A 23,687-nucleotide genomic window follows, 5' to 3' on the forward strand; every position below is an offset into this window, starting at 1 on the left:
CACGAGGCCGGCGGAGAGCGCGAAACCCAGCACCAGCATCGCCAGCAGCCAGCGAGCTATCATCAGCAGTATAAGGGACTTCTTAGTTAGGGACTCACTCGGGCGCCTGCCCCGTGACGATGGGCGTGACGTCATAGAAGTAGGACACGAGGCCGGCGGAGAGCGCGGAGCCCAGCACCAGCATCGCCAGCAGCCAGCGAGCTATCACCAGCAGCACTAGTAAGGGACTTCTTAGTTTCGGACTCACTCAGGATCCTGCCCTGTGACGATTGGCGTGACGTCATAGAAGTAGGACACGAGGCCGGCGGAGAGCGCTGAGCCCAGCACCAGGATCGCCAGCAGCCAGCGAGCTATCACCAGCAGCACTAGTAAGGGCTTCTTAGTTAGGGACTCACTCAGGATCCTGCCCGGTGACGATGGGCGTGACGTCATAGAAGTAGGACACGAGGCCGGCGGAGAGCGCTGAGCCCAGCACCAGGATCGCCAGCAGCCAGCGAGCTATCACCAGCAGCACTAGTAAGGGCTTCTTAGTTAGGGACTCACTCAGGATCCTGCCCAGTGACGATGGGCGTGACGTCATAGAAGTAGGACACGAGGCCGGCGGAGAGCGCGGAGCCCAGCACCAGCATCGCCAGCAGCCAGCGAGCTATCACCAGCAGCACTAGTAAGGGACTTCTTAGTTTAGGACTCACTCGGGCACCTGCCCCGTGTCGATGGGCGTGACGTCATAGAAGTAGGACACGAGCCCAGCACCAGGATCGCCAGCACCGGCGCGGCCGCGCGCCGCCAGCGAGCTATCACCAGCAGCACTAAAGCCTGGTCCGTGAGCACGTAGAATCCCGTCCAATGACCCCAAGCTGCCCATCCTTGTCGCTCGCACGTAATTATGTTGCTGTCGCGCTCGCATATTCACTGCGGGCGCGCGTCGCACAGTCGCGACAGCAATATAATTACGCGCGAGCGATAAGGATGGGTAGCTTGGGGTCATTGGACGGGATTCTACGTGCTCACGGACCAGGCTTTAGTAAGCGACTTCTTAGTTAGGGACTCACTCGGGCGCCTGCCCTGTGACGATGGGCGTGACGTCATAGAAGTAGGACACGAGGCCGGCTGTGAGAGCTGAGCCCAGCACCAGGCTCGCCAGCACCGGCGCGGCCGCGCGCCGCCAGCGAGCTATCACCAGCAGCACTAGTAAGCCTATCGCGTGGAGCTGTAGATCCGCTGCCAAGTACCTGCAAGTCATCTTCAATCTTCAAAAGAAGTTTCTTATGTAAAGATAGGCGCGTTTTAGAATCGCGCTGACCGCTCGCTGATCGTCGGCGCTGACAGATCAATATGTATGTAATTGAAGGGAACTTTCCTGAGTGACGCTGAACGCTCGGCGCTGACGCTTCATACATTTCGGCTGTCAGCGCTGACGGTCAACGTGCGTCAGCGTGACTCTAAAACCAGCCATAGGTAATTCGTTTGTTGTAGCTTCTCCAGGAAATCATACTGGTTACTATAAATGCGTTAGGAATAGGTTCATCGAATTATTTCAACTATCTATCTACGTAAGAACTAGCATCCTTTTGAATCGGGACTACCTAAAACGTTTGAGATATTGTAGTTAATAAAGCAATCTAATCTAAGGTTGACTGGAGGAAAATGCCGAAAGGCATTAAGTCCACCTTATGTACACCGTTCTATGTAAGTTTAAAATAAATAAATAAAATAAATCTCTACTATTTATAGGCATAGCGTATTACGAGGAACATCACTCTGAATCGTGATTCAAAATGATGACCACGACCACTTTGACAAGAGTGTACCGACTGAGAAGAAGAAGGTATTTCGCTTAACTGAGTGCCTGAGGTATTGGAGCGGCATGGGAGGAGTGACATTCACATTATGACATGACAGAATTGACAGAGCATACAACTCTTAAGGAGATGTGAAGTCTTGCTGATATTTGACCGTCATAAAAGCACCCTTCCATGCCTCTCTCATACCTCAGGCCGAGTCAGTTAAACGCAAGCCCTAAATAGAATTAAGCATGTGCCTTATCTATATAAATAAAAATGAATTGATGTTCGTTAGTCTGATTAAAACTCGAGAACGGCTGGGCCGATTGAGCTGATTTTGGTTTTAAAATGTTTGTCGTAGTTCAGGGTAGGTCTAAACGGTGAGCAAATACGCGCGCGATATTGTTTTTCTGCGACAGACAAAATTCCACACGGGCGAAGCCGCAGGCGGAAAGCTAGTAAGGAATACAATCATTCAGGTTCTTCAACTCACCAAGTATGCCCCATGCAGAACTTGCCCATCGACAAATGGTTCTGCGCGTACAGGATGTGGTACCACCAGCGTTCGGAACAGTCGGCCGCCTCGCGCTCCACCAGCCAGCCCCAGAGCGGACCCGACCCCATGAGTGGGTACCACGTCATCGTGAACCAGAGGGCGTAGCCGGCAGCGGGGGTTAACCTGGAACACTCAGCAGGTTGCTTAGGTAACGGGACTATTGCCAGGTCTCGTTCCAACCGCTGCAACTCCTGTGTAGCCAGGATCTACAGCTTGGCCGCTAACAAAAATCCAACCAGAAGGTCAAGTTTCCTGGGGGACAGCTAAACTGACATTTGACCCGCAAGGAAATTAAACAGAAGAACATAGGAGGAGTTCGAAGTTAAGGTTCAACTTCCCTCTAAAGTGGGTTTGCTTAGATAGATTAACTTATTGCTCACTTGCTTTTGACTACGGCCACACTGTCTCAGAAAGCAGGATTAAAAAACCATCCTATGTTTTACTATGGATCTCAAACCATCCCTCAGGTAACAAGTACCTGCTCTTAGTGGTTTGAGTGTGAAAAAATGTTTCTATTAGCCAATAACTCGATGGATTCGTAATGCGGTGACCGCAATAGTTCAATATCACTACTGGTAGAAGAATAACCTCAAACGAAAAGCACAAAAGGCAATAAAGGCTCTAGCATGTACAGCAAGTGTAAAGTCTAGCATGTACAGCATGTTTGGTGAGTAAGTGTGCTTGGTCTACTATATCTGATATCCGGGTGCTTTATGATACATACTGGTCTGATCATACTCCGTTGCTAATCGACTGTAACTTAACACTAATTAGAAATAAATGTATAAACAATATCAATGAATGTAAAAACAAAATTATTTGGGGTTTACGAACAGACGAGGAAATTAATAAATATACAGAATATTGTAATAAGAGATTAAAATTGATGGATTTCCCTGAGGAATTTCAATATTGTGCTGATAAGATGTGTGATGATATTACTCATAGGTGTATTATAGACAGATTTTATAATAATATTGTTGAGGTGCTTTGTCAGGCGTCAATGGAAGCGCACACTAGGAACTTAAAAATCAATATAAGGAATAAATGTGTTCTAGGGTGGAACAAACATGTATCTCAAGCGCATAAGCAAGCTAGGTTGGATTTTCAAATGTATGTTTTGTATGGTAAACCACAAAGTGGTCCGGTTTATGATCGCATGTACATTAGTAGGAAAATATTTAAATCAAGACTTAAATATTGTCAATCCCATCAAGAGCAAATTAGAATGGATGTGCTTGCAACACAACATTCTACAAAACAATTTGGCAAATTTTGGAGAAGTACTAAAAAACTTAATAGCAAAGCAAGTTTGCCTGTGAGTGTAGAGGGTACTAGTGACCCTGTAGATATTGCTAATATTTTTAAATTGCATTTTGGAGTCCAGTCCCACTTGCAATCACCTACTATATCTCATAATATATGTAACAATCATGTAAGAAATCCAATTAGAATTACTAGTAAGGAAGTAGGTAGAGCTATTAGAAACATGAAAAGAGGAAAATCCCCCGGGCATGACTGGCTTAGTGTAGAACATTTAAAGCATGCAGGCCCACACATAAGTAGGCTTCTATCCCTATTGTACACTTTTTGTTTGAGACATTCTTACTTGCCGTCGAAACTAATGAAGACCATAGTGGTACCACTAATTAAGAACCCTACTGGTGACATATCAGATAAATCTAACTACAGACCTATTTCACTAGCCACTGTTATGGCAAAAGTGCTGGATAGGGTAATGGACGAGCACCTAAGCAAACACATTAAGCTTGAGGATGCTCAATTTGGTTTTAGGCAGGGTTTGTCGACCGAGAGTGCAATATTGGCTCTAAAGCATACTGTGGGTTATTACACAAAAAGAAAGACACCGGTTTTTGCCTGCTTTTTAGATCTATCAAAGGCTTTTGATTTAGTGTCATATAACATTCTTTGGGAGAAACTGAAGGAGGTAGGTATATCGCCGGAAGTCATAGAGATTTTTTCCTATTGGTATAACAATCAAAAGAATGTTGTAAAATGGTCAAATGCTTTCTCTGATGAATACACACTAATGTGTGGGGTAAGACAAGGCGGCTTAACCTCGCCAAGATTTTTCAATTTATATGTAAATCAGCTGATCGGGGAGCTGAGCAGTACGCATGTTGGGTGCCGCATTGATAACGTGAGCGTAAATAACTTGAGCTACGCGGACGACATGGTGCTGCTGAGCCCTTCGGTTGGTGGCTTGCGCCAGTTATTAAAGATATGTGAGACTTACGCTGCTAAGCACGGTCTAAAATATAATGTGAAAAAGAGTGAATTCATGGTGTTTCGAGGAAAGAACAAATTACCAAATTCTATTCCTCCTCTTACATTGAATGGGGCAATTTTGAAACGTGTATCTCAGTTCAAGTACCTTGGGCACATAGTCACAGAGGATTTAAAGGATGACAAAGACATAGAGAGAGAGCGTAGGGCATTGGCGATTCGTGGCGGGGTGCTGACCCACAGATTCGCTCGTTGTACTGCACAGGTAAAACTAACCCTATTTAAAGCCTACTGCCAAAGTTTCTACACGAGTGGTCTGTGGACCAGTTTTACGCAGCGGTCCCTTGGTGCCCTACGAGTCCAATATAATAACATTTTCAGGGCTCTATTTCGACTACCTCGGTACTGTAGTGCCTCGGGCATGTTCGCGGATGCTCATATTGACGATTTTCACTCAATTATGCGCAAAACAACTGCGTCTGTGTTACAAAGACTGAGGACAAGTGGGAATGGAATCCTGAAAATGATTGCTGAGAGGCTGGACTCAGCCGTCTATGGTCGCTTTGTTGACTTACACATTAGGCATGTGAAGCTATACAGCGTCCATAGATAAAGAGTCAATATACAGAACCCATGATGTACGACTAACATATTTCTAAGAACATTGTTACTAACTCTACTAATATAGTCTCTAAGTTCAAATTGTTACTAACCAAACTATGGACTGCTTTTGTCTGATAATAAATGATTTTTTTTTTTTTTTTTTTTTTTTTTTAAATATACCCCGACGTAAGCACGGCAACATTACAATGGATGGCCTCATCTCTTCACCTTACCTGATGTATCTGTTGATGACGGACATGACGCATTTGACCAGGGTGATGGGACTCTTGTCGACGGTGATGAGTACGGAATACGTGGTGAGGAACGCCGACATGGAGAAGAAGGTCTGCAGCCACACCGGCGAGTTCAGAACCGTCTGCCAGCCGAACTGGTCATACATCTGCAAGGGAATGCTTAGAATAATTTAATAAAAATAAAGAAGGTAGAAGGAAAATTCAAGTGGCGATCTTTAGTGAGTAGAAACTGTCAAAATTTTCAAAATTAATATTTAGTAACTACATGCTTTAAAAAAAAACTTTATGAAAATAAAATATTATGCTAGCCAGATCTAAAACAATTCAACATCAAAATGTTAAAAGATAAAACTAAAACTGACGAATACCGCGTGTAATTAAATATTTGCGAATGCGATAACCACAACGATGTTAGTTAATTTCAGATTGTTCTGAATATTGAATTAATTTGTTACCTTCTCAACGTAGTTCGGGTTGTCAGAGTAGGAATAAACATGGACCAGAAGAACGTGTGAAAATATGACACACTGAATCCCAAGCACCCTGGGGACATCAAAAAGTTTTTATTAAAAACGATAGATAATTTAGTTCAGAATTAGATGCTGGCCTCACCATCCGTAGCAAAATACCTAAAAGTCATGGGTAAATAAGCATTTCCTGAAAGGCATACCTACCTACTACTGTTCTCTCAGACAACTGAGATACAGATGCTGAAAAGACTGTATTACATAATAATGTGGTAAAGTTGTAGTAAACAATCAAGTCAATTAAAAAATAAGTGGTACCCCAGTGACTCCTTACTTTACATGCTTTGCGTAGATAGGTATAGTTTTAGGGAAATATCCTTCATGTTGTAGATGTAAGTAAGTTGTAGGCATACCGAATCCCTTCCATGGCGGTGAGATCCTTCATCCTCTGGTCGCTTCGGGGCTTGGTGCGGTTGTACGTGAGGATCGCCCAGTTCTTCTTCAGGGAAAATGCCAGCAGGTACTTGTTACCTGAAAGCAATAATAACCAATTGATTTGTTAAAGTTTATAGTTAATTAATATTAGTAGTAAATAAGGACCTTAAAGAGGCCCAAGTCAACAGTGAGACGACACAGGACCCAGCCACCTGGAGACACATGATACGGAAGGCCGACCCCAAATAAAATGGGAATGGGCCAGGCAAAGAAGAAAGTTTTTAATGAATTATTTTATCGAGTGTTCGATATTTCGAGAAACTCTCCAAATGCACAAAAGTGGTCCCCGATATAAATATGCACTGTATTTGTCCGACCTTGCTTTTACCGCTCAGCACTTGAATAAATAAATGAAATTGTATCATAACTCTCCTTTTGTTGTTGTTCAAAATAAGAAAAAATTTGGTAAGTCAAATATTAAGTTCATATTAGTTCTTATCTGAAAAATAGATACAATTTATTGTTTTGTGTTAAATAATTGTCTGAATTACGCGAATAACATAAGAAATAATATTTACCATCAGCTATCAAACAGCTGATAACGTTCTTAACTATAAACATACTGCTAAGTTTGCTTAATCGTTATTATTTTATTTGTATAATTATTTAGTCGGTAGCCAGCCATACAGTAGAAAACTAGTCTTATTTTGACCTGCGCTAAGACCCATTAAAATGAAGGTGGTAGTGACTGGAGCAGCCGGCTTTCTTGGCTCACGACTGGCAGATCTCCTTCTAAACAATAATTCTCCACTGCCCGTAAAAGAGCTGATTCTGGTCGACAATTTTGCGCCAACGAAGAACGATCCACGCGTCAGGAATATTAAAATTGACTTGTCAGAAGCTGGTGCTGCAGACAAACTGATCAGTCCCGATGTAGACGTGTTCTTCCATCTAGCAGCTATCGTCAGTGGCCATGCTGAGGTCGACTTCGACTTGGGGTTCAGAGTTAACTTCGACGCAACAAGATCCTTGCTCGAAGCAGCACGAGCGAAAGCCCCAAAAATGAAATTCGTGTTCACCAGCACGTGTGGGGTGTTTGGTGGAAAACTACCACCAGTTCTGGACGACTTGACCGCTTTGATGCCCGAGAACACTTATGGGATAACTAAGGCTATGTGCGAGTTGATGATCAATGACTATTCTCGAAAAGGCTTCGTCGATGGACGAGTAGTCCGGCTGCCGACTGTCAGCGTACGCGCAGGTGTTGCCAATAAAGCAGTGACGTCATTCGCCAGTGGGATCGTGCGGGAGCCGTTGAACGGCGTAGAATCTGTGTGCCCTGTTCCTTCTAGTCTGAAGTTGTGGCTGACGGGTCCTGAGACCGTGGTGAGGAATATAGTTCACGCTGCGATAGTTCCCGCGTCGGGTTTGGGTTCGTGGCGCGTAGTGAACTTGCCGGGTATAACCGTGACAGTGGCAGAGATGCTGGATGCTTTGAAGACTGTGGCTGGAGAATCAGTGGCCTCGTTGGTGCGCTTTGAAGAGGACAAGATGATCAGCGGCATGGTTACCACGTTCCCCGCCAAGTTTGACAACTCTCGCGCATTGAAGTTAGGATTCGAAGTCGATTCAAACTACGCTGATATAATAAGAGCTTACATTCGCAACGATTTGAAGAAGAAAATATAAAGCAGTTACTACTAAAAATGGGTTATAATTCGATAAATGTACCTACTTATACCTACTTAAATCATTATAAGTTTGGAAACCTAAGTACCTTGGACGAATAAACTAAGTATTATAATTAATTTATTAATTAAGGTAAACGGCTACCAGTTCGTGATAGTACGTAAGTTCGTAAGTTTTTTCTCTAGCTCAAATAATAAGCAAATGGAATATTATTTATAAAAATTCTTCATTACTACAAAAACTCTATTATTTAAGCTATCTAAAAAACCAAGTACCAACATTGTGGCGCCAAAAATGAGAGCAATACGAAGCTTCAAACTCTCAGAGAGCCAAAAACAGCCGTGCGGCTTGCAAAGGTTGCTCTCACCGTAAGGTTAGCGCTCTAACTTCTTAAGCTTATAAAAAGGCGAAGGAACGTCCATTTAAATAAAACTTGTAATAGTGGTTTCATGTGTTCCTTGACAATTGATTTGGCTTAGAAAAAAGTTATATGAAAACGTAGAATTCCTTTAAAATTGCGATTAATTGACTCACGAAATAGCGTACATATTATTTTTCGGGTGTCCCCTATTTCGTGACACTACCGATCCGATTCAAGGATATTATGGATAACATTTTGATGCTTGGTTTTTAAATAATTATTTATAATAATTTAAATGTAAGTTATGAAACAAATAATGCATTTATTTAAGTTTCTCATGACCTAAATTCGGTATATGTTTCGTTCACTAGAATTTATATGAAACGAGTTTGAAGTTCACATATATGACCAATTTTAAGATAAATTAGCATAAGTAGTACCAGCATAATTTTGGTTTTATTTCGATTTGTTTTATTTATCTATGTTTATTTGTATTGTATATGGGATAGATAATAGTTAATTGATACATTTTGACAATAATCCATGAATTTTACTTGGGGAATTGGGAATAATCAGTATCACGAAACAAGGAACCGTATTATTGTTACTTTTTTCCAAGTTCGTGATATATAAATGTATGGTGTTAGGTACTTTTATGACACACACCATCAAAGAAATCGACATATTTTTTAGTTTTTAATACTTACCTACCTAAGAAATTAATTAATTACTTATTTTTTATTATGAGTCATTGGCGTATCTGGGGTTATTTTCAAGGGGGGGGGGGGGCTACCCTCACTTGAAACAGCTCCAGGGGTGGGATTATGGGGAGAAGGGGGGGGGGGGGTTTACAAATCAAAATTTTATGGGTATGAAGGGGGGGGGGGGTTTAAGTTCTCCCCCCCCCCTACATTTCTAATGGTTATATAAATATTTTCACATATTGTTAGAATTAACAAATCAAAATGTTATACTAGACTCACATTATTTCTTATGAATATTTCAGGTAAGTAATATCGTCAATTTCACATAATTATTTTATACTTAATCATTATTAAAATATCTTAACTGTATGCATAAAACCTTATCCCGAAATAGGGGACATGAGTTCACGAACTTAGAAACAGAGCAAAATTTTGTCACGAAACAGGATCCAAACAAGAGGTCCGCAGAACAATTAATATAAAAAAAAGTTCAAACTATATAACTATAAATTATGTATTAACTTACTGTCAAAAGACCAAGGTTTAGCATACAAAAGCTTTCATACTGATATCATGCTTGGTTTTTTTTAAATAAAATGTTAAAGTCGTAAGAGCCTTAATATACCGAAGTAGGGGGCACTTACCTTAAGTGGTTAATTCGTTCAAGCTAAACCTAATAGGAAACTTAATATTTATAAGATAATATTGTTTACATGATACGCTTCAGTAGTTAAAATATAGGTATTTATTACGTATCTATCTTGTAATTACAGTATTTACAGTATTTAGGTACAGACTAATATAAAGAATACGACAGTAACTCTACCTAACTATTACCTTTTACGATTTTAAAAAGACCTTTTAAAAGTTTTGACCTTGGAGATGGACAGTGGAGACTACCTACTCAGTTGCAAAAATAAAACATAAAGGAGGTAAAATGGGAGATGAAATGGGGAATTTATTCATTTCCCAAATCAGGAATCAATTTAAACTTCCATTAAAACTAATATTATTAGGTATAATGTTTCCGAACAATTAATAAAGATTGCACAGCTAACGCGCGCTTTAAACCATTTCTGTTACAGACCAAAACCTAAGCGGGCGAAGCCGCTAGTTCAGTTAGAGCAATATAGAGCTTACTGCCCAACATTTGCATACATTTCAAGTAGGTATGTGTTTAAATGAATATCACAAGTGATGCGAAATCAACTTTATCGCAAAAAGAGTATCATAGACAAACCTGTTCCAGTAATTCGGTCATTAATTCATCTCAAAGCACGTTTCTAGGATTCTTTTAGCATACTACATCTAATGTCCATCTGTCCAAAGCCGATATCTGGGCAATACACCTAAGCTTGGTTACGTAAGCACAGATAAACGACATGCGGCAACCAGCGGGTCACGGCCAGCGTCTCGCTTCGCAACAATAAGTTGCGGAAACCGGGACGAAGCCAAAACTCTTGTTTGGATTTTTTATCATCAAATAAGTTTAACATTTAAAAGGATTCTGTAACCTTAATATCAAATAGTAAGATCTGTTAGAATTCAATGAAAAAGAGATTGAACTGTCTCGATTATCTTGCGATTTTATCAAATGACAGTAGAATCTCGATTATCCGGATATCCGATTATCCGAACTCATTCTTCACGGTTCTAATTACCGATTTAGGGTCTGGGACCCATCACGCCGCCACCGTAACACGGTACGGACGTCGTCTTGGTTCATTGTCAAAAGAAATGGATTCATCCAATGGTCTAACTTTAAATGATGTAAAAAGTTAAATATTGTTTGATTTTACTTTGAAATCGATTACCCGGATTTTCGAATATCCGAAATACCCATGGTTTTAATTGATCCGGATAATCGAGATTCTACTGGAATTGGTTAATTCACATTTCTAACTAAGAACAATTTAGTGACCATGTTATTCGGCTACATGTATCGGTTTATATCTTCTCATTATTTTTGGTCAAATAAAAATATTTTACGACATAGAGTCTGCGTTACTTTGATACATTAACAGCAGAATCACCACTAAGCAAGATTGCTGGGATTGAAAAAAAAAACACTACAAAAGATGTAGAGTAATAAAAAAACCCAGTAACACACCAAATTACTTAGTAAGTTTCCGAACGCAACCTTTCCTAGTCATTTGTTTTTAATTTTTTACGGAAAGTTTGTTAAAAATGTTTGCTGACTATTATGAAATTCGGTGAATGTAGATTACTTAAAGGTATGTTATTTTATGTCAAGGGTAGAGCTACTTAGTTGGTTCTGTTGTTTCAAGGAGTCATGTGCACGAGTACATTCACCAACCAGCTACTATAAACAATAGTAGATACTAACTATTTACAAAGAGGGAATACAATTAGATTAACTAACTATACCGTTAACTAAGTATAATCAACTATGTAAAGTCACTACATGCATTACCACCATACGTCACCTTCTACCTAGCTAGAGGTATTCTAGAAGAAAAAACAATTGAGTTGGATGTTTATAAAACGAGCCAAATATTAACTGCAGTTACGGAAAGATTTAATTTGACAAAACACTATCATAGTCACGTGACCGTTCGAAGCCAATGACCGACTGTTTAATGCGATCACGTTTGGGGCTCCCTCTTCTGTGTTGTTTTGTAACAATGATAACAACGTTGCATTCTGATTAACTTTGAATGCATTTGTCAAACATGTCTCAAGGAATAGAAAAGTAAAGGGATGATAAGTAACTAACATAGTTTGATGGTTATAAATAAGGGTATCTTAAAGCACGGTCTTTAAAGGTTTATCGGACTTGGGTATCTATATTAAAATGAATCTTGAACTTGGTTTTGTATTTTTAACTGACTTCAAAAAAGAAGGAGGTTCTATGTTCGGATGTACTGTATTTTTTTAAGGAGGACGATGCGCAGATGTTTCTATCAAAACATTCTATTAAATACAGAATAACACAGAATTACAAATCACTGGCCATGACCACCAATTACGAGAGGATATTACTATATCGTCTATCAGTTGCCAAATGTTTGTTTTATAGCGCTGCTACGTGGGTACAAAATTATTAAGTAGGTAATTTAATACTTAAAAATGTAGAGTTTTGTAAAGAACCGGCATTTTATATGCCAAAGTATATGGGGAAACATTAGTTCGAGGATTTCCCCAGGAGGGGAATCCAAGAACATGTGAAATTCTCCTGGAGCCAAAATGGCCAGCGAACGATTTCAAATATTGAATGGTCTAACTAAGCGGTGCATGCAGCTAATAAGTGAAAAGCCAACATCTCAGAAAATATATTAAGCCTCTAGTTATATTCTAATTCTCATCAATATGTGTCCCTTTACAGGACACTTATACACGTCACAAATACTTGCTTGCCCTACCACAAATCTAAACAAATAAAGCCATTATTGACCTTAAAGGTTAAAGTTGACAATTCCGAATCTTACAGTTTGCCCTACCACAAATCTAAACAAATAAAGCCATTATTGATCTTGAGTTAAAGTTAACTGTTTCAAACCTTACCGTCAACCTTAGCGCATCGCTCGCCGAGCACGTGCAGCGTGGTAGCGAGCAGCACGAGCGCGCACAATCCCACGGAGAGCACGGCGAATGCGCGCGCGCCGCCGCCCGCCTCGCGCGCCGGCCGCGTGCAGAACGCCACTGATAGCACCTCGCCCTAGTGGATGGGAGGCTTTAGATTAGTTTTAGTCTTCTTTCTTTTCCTTATTAGTTACTTCAAAAGTTGAAAATCTGGGGGCACGGCAGTGCCCCCACCAAGTCGAGCAGAAAAGCGGCACGGCCGTACCATCCTTTTCTCGAAGCAATTCAGGCCATTTTCGACCGCCTGTAACTTCGTTGTGGATAAAACTAGAAGGCTGAATTTTCATTAGCTATGCAGGCATTGTAAAGACACGGTATATTTAAAATTTCATTCAATTTGAACCAGTAGTTTAAGAATTATAACGGGTCAAAGTTACTTAATTTTGTCACTCACTGACTCACTGACTCACTGACTCACTGACTGACTCACCGATCATCAAAATTCTAAGGCACTTCTAGCAGACCTAGAAGCTTCAAATTTGGAATATAAGTAGTGTTTGGTGTATGAATCAAGGAAAAACTAAAATATTTGGGGGCACGGTAGTGCAACCGCCAAGTCGAGTAATTTTTTTCAATTTCGGTCCAGTTTTCTAGATACATAACTGCTGTCTACAAAATACAAAAAGAAATGAGATTTAGGGGCACGGTAGTGCAACCGCCAAGTCGAGTAATTTTTTTTAATTTCGGTCCAGTTTTCTAGATACATAACTGCTGTCTACAAAATACAAAAAGAAATGAGATCCCATCAAAAACAATACTTGTCAAAAAAACCAAGTCTCGCAACTCAGTTGTTCTACGGTAAAAAGTTGTGAGATCCATGTAATACCAAGTCCAGGCCAGGAAATCTTTAACGTTTTACATAAATATATTGACTTGGCCATCGCATGAAAACACGTGTAAATTAAATTATTTAGTGCGATGGCCAAGTCAATAATTTATGTAAAACGTTAAAGATTTCCTGGCCTGGACTTGGTATTACATGGATCTCACAACTTTTTACCGTAGAACAACTGAGTTGCGAGACTTGGTTTTTTTGAGAAGTATTGTTTTTGATGGGATCTTATTTTTCTCTATCTATTTTTAGGATGTACACAATAATATTGCAAACGATTGTGAGTTCACATTTTATAAGATTTCCTGAACCTCAACCTCTCTCAGACATAGCTAAATACTCAATCGAATTCAGAGTTCTACGAAGCATGGAATCCATCTGAATAAATCCTTTCAAGTCGGTTTTAGGTTGGAAACGAATATGTGTTTTACACTTTCAAAAATAAATTGTTTTCGATTGGTCAGATTGATGTAAGCAAACCTGTAATTTCCTTATAACTAAGTAGGAAAAAGTAGTTACTTTTTAATTTCGTATCCTACCTGGAAATTGAAATCTACATAGATCTAGCGAGCTACAAAACCACGTAGACTACTATGCGTATACTACTAATACGCGACTCTAATTTGTCGTTGATGTCTTTTGTACGTCAGAGTAGTAGGAAGCAATCAAAGGCAGAAACCTTATTCACAATGGCTAAAGGTCTTCATATTGATTACTTTTGAAATGCCTTATTACTTGTGACCTTCATTAAGGCTGGCAGTAATAACGTAGAGGTCTTAGAGCCTCCATGACAAACGACCGACTTGAAGCGGGCCACACAATCGCGTACAATACATTATGGTGACCGTACTAGCTAACATAGAATGCCATTACTAGAAGGTCAAGGATGCGCGGGCTACAGATTAGTTTTATGTTAATGTAACGATCATTGTGCTAAAATACTAATAAGTAACTTAATTTTGATATCAAATATGATTAATTATGATATTAAAAATGGTAAAATTTTGAGTTTCAGAAGTAGGTCAGTTATGTAATCAGTCAGTAAAGATTTTAATTAATTTTGAATGAGATGAGCCCATTGCTAAAATAAAAAGGTGATAGAGTAACAATAAACTAATGTTTTTTTTTTTATTTATTTTTTTTAATCTCCGGCTGAAATTGCCGGAGTTCGGTTTCAGACAAAACAATTTGTTGAATATTAAATCAATAATGTATTATGTACCTATATTATTGAAGGGAAAATCGGCGGCTTCACACCCCATATTGCAACATTTTTGTACCTATTCAATAATTACTGGATAATGTTTGTATATATAATCGTTTACTAGATAATGTTTAACTACAACTAATAATGTACCTAATGATGTAAGGCAGTGTACTGTATACTTTTTTACTGAAATAAATATTCTTATTCTTATAGAGATTAAAGGAAGCCTTTCATTTTTGTTCTATCTGTAAAGGTTAGGTCCTGGTGACCACCAAACAAATTAAGAGTTTCTTCTGTTGTTTTCTATTTCAGCACCAAAGTAAGTATATTTTCAGCAACATAAACCTCTTAGCAATCTTTATGTGAACACGTGATCAAAGCACTGTTCATTTACCTGCAAGCCATATTTGGCCAGGTCCTGGTTGATGCAGTTCGTAGCAGCCGTCTTCCAGGGTTCCGGCCCGTCGTCCTCGCTCCCACAACGAGACACACACATGCCCCGGTGCACTAGCGTCCTGTTGTAGTGCTTCAGGGTTTCTTGCGAGTATTCCTGGAGCAATGTTAAACAAAACAATAACAAAAGTCAATTATATTGATATAGGTCCCGTGAACTTCGAACTTCTCCTATGTTCTTCTGATTAACTCAGGTCAGGTTCTGATCCAATGACAGTTTAACTTTCCTCCGGGACAAACTTGACCTTTACTGGTTGGGTTTTATTGGCGGTCAAGCTGTAGATCCTGGCTACACAGGAGTTGCAGCGGTGGGAAAGAGAGGTGGAATAGGTCCCGTAATGAAGGTCGCGGAACCACCTGGATACGGGCAGTGCAGGACTGTTCTAGAAATCTTGGGGGAGACCTTTGTCCAGCAGTGGACAGCACGACATCACCCGCCTTTGCGTGACATCTCGAAGACAAGTTTCGTGGACTTCCTAGTGAATGTTTTTCAAACTTGTGTTCCTACAGTACCCAACATTATAAGGATTTATGCAAGACTTGTTTTCAATAAATCTAAATAAGCTAAGTACCTAGCTAGTAATAATTCAAAACTCAATAGTTACTGATTAATTAGGTGATTTTAGATATAGGCAGTACGGAAATGATTGCATATAATAAAAAGTTTTTTTATAATCAATCAATCTTAATTGATTGCATCATTAAAATTATTTTAATAAATTCCAACACAATAAATATTGGTACCGTACATATAAATCTGAAATTATTTTAATTTTGTTATGATTGTGTAACACTGTTTTGTTTCCTTAATATATCAAGGTACAGATTTTGATAAATTGCAACTGCATGTACATTAAACTTAACGTACTTTTGGAAAGGGGGAAAATCCCTTTTACTCGAAAGGCTGTCACATTCCGTGTCATCGGCCATGATCCCTTGTGGCAGGTCAGCTTATAAATCAACAATGATCTCACCGTAACTCAACGTCTATCGCCACCGGTCCACCTTCAAAGTTCACGAGGGAGTCAAGGGAAGCCCATCATGCCATAGTGTACATTACCGGTCGTAATTATTGCTGCTTTTGCTTTTCTTAAGAATAAGAATAATAAGAATAAGAATGTCTTTATTCAGCATAATTATCATTTAAAGTATACAAAGCAAGAGTAAGTACATAAAAAAACATAAAAACATAACAGACAATAAATAAAAACATATGCTGAATAGGCGCCCGCTCAGCAAAAATCGCGACATGACACAAACGTCATGCCGAGAAGCTGGTTTTCAGCGGGAACCAAATCGTGATGAGGGTTGCGCGCCCTTCTGGTTAAGACCTGTGGCCGAGACGGTTTAATCAGACAGTTACAGACAGGTTAAAGGCAAGCTACAATCTGGTGACACAGTCCCTGTCTCGTCTGTGACACAGTGAGCCAGGTCGGTCTACTGGCCATAAGGGCGCGCAATAGGGGGCGTGGTAGTCGATAAAAATTACAAGTAAATTCAAAAGAGACAATGATAAATTTTCGGCTGGTTGTCATGGTCTACCTACATCTTCAACAAGCGCTATTCTCCGCCAAACGCAGCCATGAGAAATAATAAATTAAAATTAAAATAAAAAAATCAAAAAACAAAAAAAGTGTATGTGAACGTTTCCGTTTAAAAATTGATCGAACTGAACACAGTGCCAGTGCCGAGTTGCAAGATTCTTAAAAAAAAAACAAAATTATATAACTCAAACATTTACAAAGTCAGCTAAATTTACAAATAAAACATGCGCAAAGACAAGCCAAATCAATTCGCAGTTGCTCCAGAGGATATTATTTAGGAATTTAAAACAAAGAAACAGAAGGACGACAACAAGACTATCACAATTAAATAAATATTATGTTGTGCTGTGAAATTGGCAACGGTTGCAAGGGGTGTCGTGCTCTGCGGGGTGTGTATCCAAACAAGAAAAAGATGAGAGAAAAATAGAAGAAAAAAAAAAAAAAAAAAAAGTGTCATTCTAACATTTCTATTAACCTCACATTTAATTTTCACAAGTTCGCCTCATGCTTTTTATTTTTATTACGCACGTTGTGCCACGTTAAAAAAAGGGTGATGGCACTTATTGGCACTTCTTAAGATCTTAACAAAATAAAGCTATAAATAAATCAATCAATAATCATCTACCTCATAATCTTCATTTCCGAATAAAATATCAAGTAAAAAATGCATTCAATGTCATTTCCGTGTTTGTAATTATGAATATTTTTATTAATGGTTCTTAAAATGCATTGAACATACGATCAAGATAAAGTAAATAATATTAACTAAGTTTTTCTGGAGTAAAAAAAAACACGATCCTAACGCCGTTATACGGTTGAACTTTGAAAAAAGATGGATCTTAAAGGTTAAACGAGTGGCGATGAACAAATGAGATAATAGAACCAGTTTAACTGATTCCTGCCCCCCTAGACAAGTTCGACCATTTTTCGAATGGTTTGCGATTTTAATGTGCACTTTGTCTAGTCTAGACCCACTGATTAAGTTTCAAATAGTCTTATCTGGTATATTTTGACGCTAACGCTAATAAATTAAAGGTTCATTTACTGGTTTCAGTCTGGTTTACCTTTATCTATGCAGGTACCTGATAATCTTAATTTGAGACTTGTTAAACCAAAAATTGATTTTTATAGGAAAGTTCATCAAGGAGTTCAAGAAAGGGCCATCAGGGACTTTCTCGGCAAGTCTAATAGTGTAAAAGTTCCTTTGTACGGGACTATTCCCACCTCTCGTTTCCACCGCTGCAACTCCTGTGTAGCCAGGATCTACAGCTTGACCGCCAAGTTCCTTTGTAGTTGCTTCAAAGTTAAGCCACTAGGTATAGGCGAAAGGTCGGACTGGGTTACATACACCATATCGAATGAAGAATGTTCACTAATTTTGTTTTTTAGCTTTCTGTATTCTCTGTTAAAATTAAAAAATACACGTGAAAGAATTATTTCGATACGTCAATTATTTTCTAAGATATTGAATTTTAAAAGTGCGGGCGGCGGCCGTCCCGCCATTTTATGCGCGTGACGTCATATTACAACGACTGGCTCATATTTGTATGGGTGGAATCTTGCAAACTGAATTAAGACCCACTTCCAGGCAACCGATTAAGCTGAAATTTCGCAAACACATGTGATTTGGATGACCATGCAATATTATGATGACATGGAGCTGATCTGATGATGGAGCTGGAAGGTGGCCATAGGAACTCTATAATAAAACGACTTAAATGCATCGAGTTTGGGCTCGTTCGTTTTGTATTGATGAGTATTTTAATTCTATATAGTAATCGGGGTCTAATGATGGAGCTGGAAGGTAATTCGCAATAAAACGACACAATCGCATCAAGTTTGGGTTTGGTTCAATTTTAATTTCTGTGATGGGTCTGGGTGTTAATATGTATAATAAGTTTGTATTTACAAAAAAAAAAATATTTAAGTATGTTTATATCCGTTTTCTAGTGAGCGGACGCTGTGAATGTACGTCACACGGGGTCACGTGACCGTCGGCGGGACTCAATATTTAAGCGAACTTTGAATGCCTATAAAATCATAACTACTGGGTATTTTTGAATGAAATAAAAACTAATGTATTTGTAAATGTAAAAGCTTAACTGTAACATTGGTTTCAAGTGATTTTGCATACCTAGTAACATTCTCAATTACAAATGATCGAAAATCAAAATATCGAACACGTTTCATCGAACGATCGAATTTTAATCATTCGATATTTTGATCGTTCGATCATTTGTAAATTCGATATTCTGAACGTTCGATATTTTGAGGATTCGATATTTTGATCGTTCGATATTTTGATAGTTCGATGAAAAGTGTTCGATATTTTGATTTTCGATCATTTGTAATTCGATATGGTGTAGGTAGCCCGGTCGGACTAGCCGACTCGAGATCCGAGGAACGCGGGTTCAAATCCCACCGCCGCTCGACTATTGTGGTGAGCCCACTCGTAACACAAGCTTATTTAGCTTAACACGAGGGGCTAACGGGAGTATTAGTAATTTGTGCAATACAAATCCTACTTCCTACTAATATTATAAATGCGAAAGTTTGTGTGGATGTCTGGATGTCTGGATGTTTGTTTGTTACTCTTTCACGCAAAAACTACTGAACGGAAACTTTACAGTATTATTGTTTATAACCCAGCGGGTGAAGCCGCGGGCAAAAGCTAATTGCTATTTAATCTTTTAAAAAAAAGTTATCTTACTTGCAACAGGCTCAAGGTCGCGGAAGGCTCCTCGGAGACCAGGGCGGCATCCACGATGCACCAGACGGCGCCTTCGCCCTGGCACTGCGCCCAGCTGTCCAGGGCGAACAGCGGCGGGAGCTCCGCAAACGTCGTCGCTGTAATGGGAACCAGACTTTAAATACAGGGTGTAATAACTCACGGTGTAACTGGTAAGAGACTAGGATGGCAGAAAATGGACTGGCTATTTCCACCTCGTCCCATACTGCAACTTCTATTGAAGCAGGCTCTCTACAATTTCACCTCTGATAAAATCCAACGGAAGAAGAAGAAGAGACAAAAAATCAAATTTTTATACTTATGTTTTTTTGTTTTGAGTAAAAATTGTTCCCTAGAGCTAAAGTAGCCCGCATGTACCAAACTTTTCCGATTCAACAATATTTTTCCTGTACAAAATCGGCTGTCAACTAAGTTGCCAAACAATTACGATGAACTAAGTGACGTAATGAATTTTTAATTAATTAATAAAAACAACTTCCAACCAGTTGTAAATGGTAAATCCTTTTTCTTTTTCATTTAAGGATCATCTTGTCAATAAACACGAGAACCCAATAAACTTAACAGAAATATCGGTTAAAGGTAAAGTTCAATCATTTTTGCAATAAGTAACCTGTTAAACAGAAAACAGAGATTGCACCAAACATGTAGTTAATTTTGAAACCAGCCGGTCGGAATGATTTGACCATGGTTTCGATAAGTTGACGTTCACAAATGTTCGCTGCCTCATCGGGCATCGATTGAATGTATTCATCGATACTCATTGATAGATCAAGTAAGGATAACAATCGATAGTGGAGGTACTCGAACGTGCAAAGTAGGACACGCACGTATTAAGTCCTACATATAAGACAGTGAATTACGTCTATATTCGTAAACTTAAGTGAGTTAACTTATTAGTCTTATTAGAGGAAAATTGCCGAAAAATACCTACTTAGGAAAATCTTATAATAATGAAGCAATTTTTAGTCACTCAAGTGTAACTTTTTGGATAGATAAGTAGGTACTGATTTCTTCTTTAATTTGCTATAAAATATAATAATTTGCTGTAAATTAATATCTGTAGGTAATCTTACCTAATCTGCTATTTTTGTAGAGTTCAAGAAAATAAATAATTTAAAAACCTAATCTAATTTAATTACTTATAGCATAAGTAATACCTACTTTTTCCTTCATAATTAAATTAGGTAATTTAGAACTCCGATGAAAAACAGAATAACGATGAATTAAAGAAACTTTTTGTACAGCTATTAAAGTATTATTTATAGAATAAGAAATCAAAATAAAAACATTTATTCAGTATAGACCACAAGTGGCACAAGGCTTCCTTTTCTTTTTTTATTATTTACTATATTTTGACGTTCATAATTATGAACGTCAAAATATAGTAAATATAGTAAACGTTGACGTTCATAATTATGAACGTCAAAATATAGTAAATAATAAAAAAAGAAAAGGAAGCCTTATGGGACACTTTACATGTCTCCTTATCTTTTGGGCCCTTGATAGAAACATTTTTATATTCAGTAATATCACTGAAGCGGCTAAATGGGATTATTAGGACTAATTCTCGTATGTCCCAAGATAATAGCTTACCGCCGGTTAAACCTACCCGGCGAATTTCCATGGGGAAGTAAATAAGTTCAGATTAACAAAACCTTATTTGTAAGGTTTTGCGTAACGTATTATAAAATTTCCACCGTGTATACCACAATACAAGCGAGTAATTATTTCGGCGGTTATGTTACGCGATCTATGAAATGCACGCGGAAACCGCTGCATTTCCGCGGCGTCTGCGCATAGCCGCGTGCGGATTTCGGAAGTCCCGCTTGGAATCATATTGACGGATTAATTTAGGTTGTTTGGTATTAATGTAGTTTATTAACGAGGAAACTTTATTGGTGTATAATTGAACGCTAGACTAAAACCAACATGACGGAAATTAATTTACCTAACTATTATTGCATTGATCAATCATTTGAAAAAAAAATGCATTGATCAATGAATTGGTATTAAAAAACGTATATTTTTCATTATAGCTTTTATTTATTGAATAGTCTTGTAACTTAAGTTACAATTTTTACGTACGTACTTAGTCCGTGTATTTTATGTGTTACAACAATAGTTAACTTAATTTCAAGAAAAAGTAAAATTACTCGTACATAATTATGTTAAGTGAAAATAAACTCTTTAAATACATAAAATCTATTGTTATTCAAAACAAACTCACCATTAATCTCGACCAAACTGCAGCCATATTCGCGCGCAGATATCAGCAGAAGAAATCCAAAGAGAGTTGTATGTAACATGTTCACCACTCGCGCGCGCGCCGCGACTGAGGAGCGTTGCTCAAGACGCGAGGCCGACCCTTCTCCGAAACTTGACCAATGCATCCAAATGGAGCAATTGTGGAGGAATTTTTGGAGACGCTTTTCGTCATCCTTGGAGTTGAATTTGCATAATTAACGGAGACTAGAGTTTACACCCAAAAATATCTGCTTTATTTAAAGTCCACAAAAAATTAACTGTTGTTTTTGCTAGGTTAAAATTTTCTTTTTTTATGATTTTTTTTCCAGGAGGTGTTTTAGCACTGTTTGGTCAAGAGCATTAAACGTAATTTAAATAATCTGTGGAACGTCGGTATGTTGGCGCCATTGCCTAGTTTACTTTTTTTCCTATTACTTAATGGCTTCGAGCGGTTTGCGCATACTTATTAGCCAGTGTCAAGCAAGTAAAGCTTGATCGAATAATTTATTTATGATAAGCTTTTCTTCCTCCTTCATGCACCTACTTTTTTATTTTTATTTAGAAACTCTTACATGTTGAGGAGGACCATTTCATTTTCCTAGCTGCATAATTAAGTTTCATACAGTAAATTCTTAAGTGAGAAAAATATCTCATTATTACACAAAACTATCACATATTGGCGCTGACTGTACACAGTTTTCGAATGAAATATTGCTGAGTTTTCCTCCTTCCCACAAATAAGAAGTGCATTGTTGCGTTGCATTGGCAAAATCGTTATGTGAGACAACGCATTAAGTAGGTACTTCCCTTCAGTCATTGATGTAACATAATAGCCTTCAGTTTTGAGGTGTGAAGCATATCATGCCTATACATCAAGGCTCATAAAAATACTGTATAATGTAAAACGTGCTTTATGAAGCGGTCACAGAAACGATTATTATCTGTTTCCACCTATTATTTGGACAAAAAACTTTCAAATACTATAATACCTACTTATTTAGTTTTTTCCTGAAAAACGAAGTTCTATAAGTATAAGCAGTAAATTAATTAACTTAGTATGAATTCGGGAATACTAGTCGGTCTTCAACTTACCATAGTGCTTAGGCCTTAAGCCCCAAAGCAATAACGTCACAACATGAAGTCATTTCCCTCATCTGGCGCACATAAAAAATGTTTTAAACGTAGTAACGTTACCTATTAATTACAATTCATCCCATAGCGTGTTACAACATTCTTCGCTCATTACAGATTCCGTCCGCAACTCACTGTTCAGCCCACCTGACAAACCGATCTGCTCAAACTCGTATATTGGCATAGTAATCTTAAATCTATGTTTTTAGTTGTATTATAGTTAAATACGATATTAACCGTCCGTTTATTCGTTACGTTTTCACGCCTAAACCAATTTTTATGAGTGAAACTGTCACAAAAAATAACACAAGTCAACAAAAAAAAACTTTTTTTTTGAGTTTGTTATTTAACTGATATTTTCTGACTGTCTACATCTAAAAGTACCCAGAGGCTCTATTCATAGCAAATAAAGTTTGCTTTTGTGCATTTTACAATGAAAAAGTTAAAGCTAGTACTTTCGTCGGTCCAGAAATTAAAAACATATTGGCCAGTGAGGAATTCCCAGAGTTACTGAACGCCCACGAAAAACAATCGTGGCTCAGTCTTAAAGCAGTAATCCATGGATTTCTTGGCAATAAAAAAGCTGCAAACTATAAATATCTAATTTCTAATATGCTTAATAAGTATTTTCAAACTCATGGGTTGCAGATTGTCCCTTAAAGTACATAATGCTAGATGCTCACTTAAAAGAGTTTAAAGATAACTTAGGGGCATATTCAGAAGAGCAAGGAGAACGGTTTTACCAAGATGTGATGAATTTTGAACAGCTTTATCAAGGACAATATAATGAAAACATGATGGGTGACTACATTTGGAGTCTAATA

The 23,687-nt window shown here is 38.4% G+C and overlaps 1 protein-coding gene across 1 annotated transcript; it reads right to left on the minus strand.

Moving 5' to 3' along the window:
- Nucleotides 1-94: 94 nt before the first annotated feature.
- LOC135080182 (uncharacterized) lies at nt 95-21,818 on the minus strand. Its single transcript, XM_063974864.1, has 12 exons — nt 21,716-21,818; nt 19,450-19,586; nt 15,137-15,292; nt 12,626-12,779; nt 6,325-6,442; nt 5,900-5,987; nt 5,424-5,590; nt 2,278-2,463; nt 1,053-1,232; nt 693-809; nt 396-551; nt 95-227 (listed from the first exon to the last, which is right to left on the minus strand). Exons 1-12 carry the CDS (start codon nt 21,792-21,794, stop codon nt 95-97), a joined length of 1,671 nt encoding a protein of 556 aa, XP_063830934.1. The 5' UTR covers nt 21,795-21,818.
- Between the last annotated feature and the right edge of the window lie 1,869 nt (nt 21,819-23,687).

The sequence above is a fragment of the Ostrinia nubilalis genome, chromosome 17 (genome assembly GCF_963855985.1).
Source record: "Ostrinia nubilalis chromosome 17, ilOstNubi1.1, whole genome shotgun sequence".
Lineage (NCBI taxonomy): Eukaryota > Metazoa > Arthropoda > Insecta > Lepidoptera > Crambidae > Ostrinia > Ostrinia nubilalis.

Excerpts from the sequence above, each read along its gene's own strand:
- LOC135080182 (XM_063974864.1), bottom strand. The coding sequence starts at position 21,794 with ATGTTACATACAACTCTCTTTGGATTTCTTCTGCTGATATCTGCGCGC. Across the intron at positions 2,464-5,423 it reads GTCATCAACAGATACATCAG|GTTAACCCCCGCTGCCGGCT; the intron begins GTAAGGTGAAGA and ends TGAGTGTTCCAG. Across the intron at positions 1,233-2,277 it reads TTCTGCATGGGGCATACTTG|GTACTTGGCAGCGGATCTAC; the intron begins GTGAGTTGAAGA and ends GATGACTTGCAG.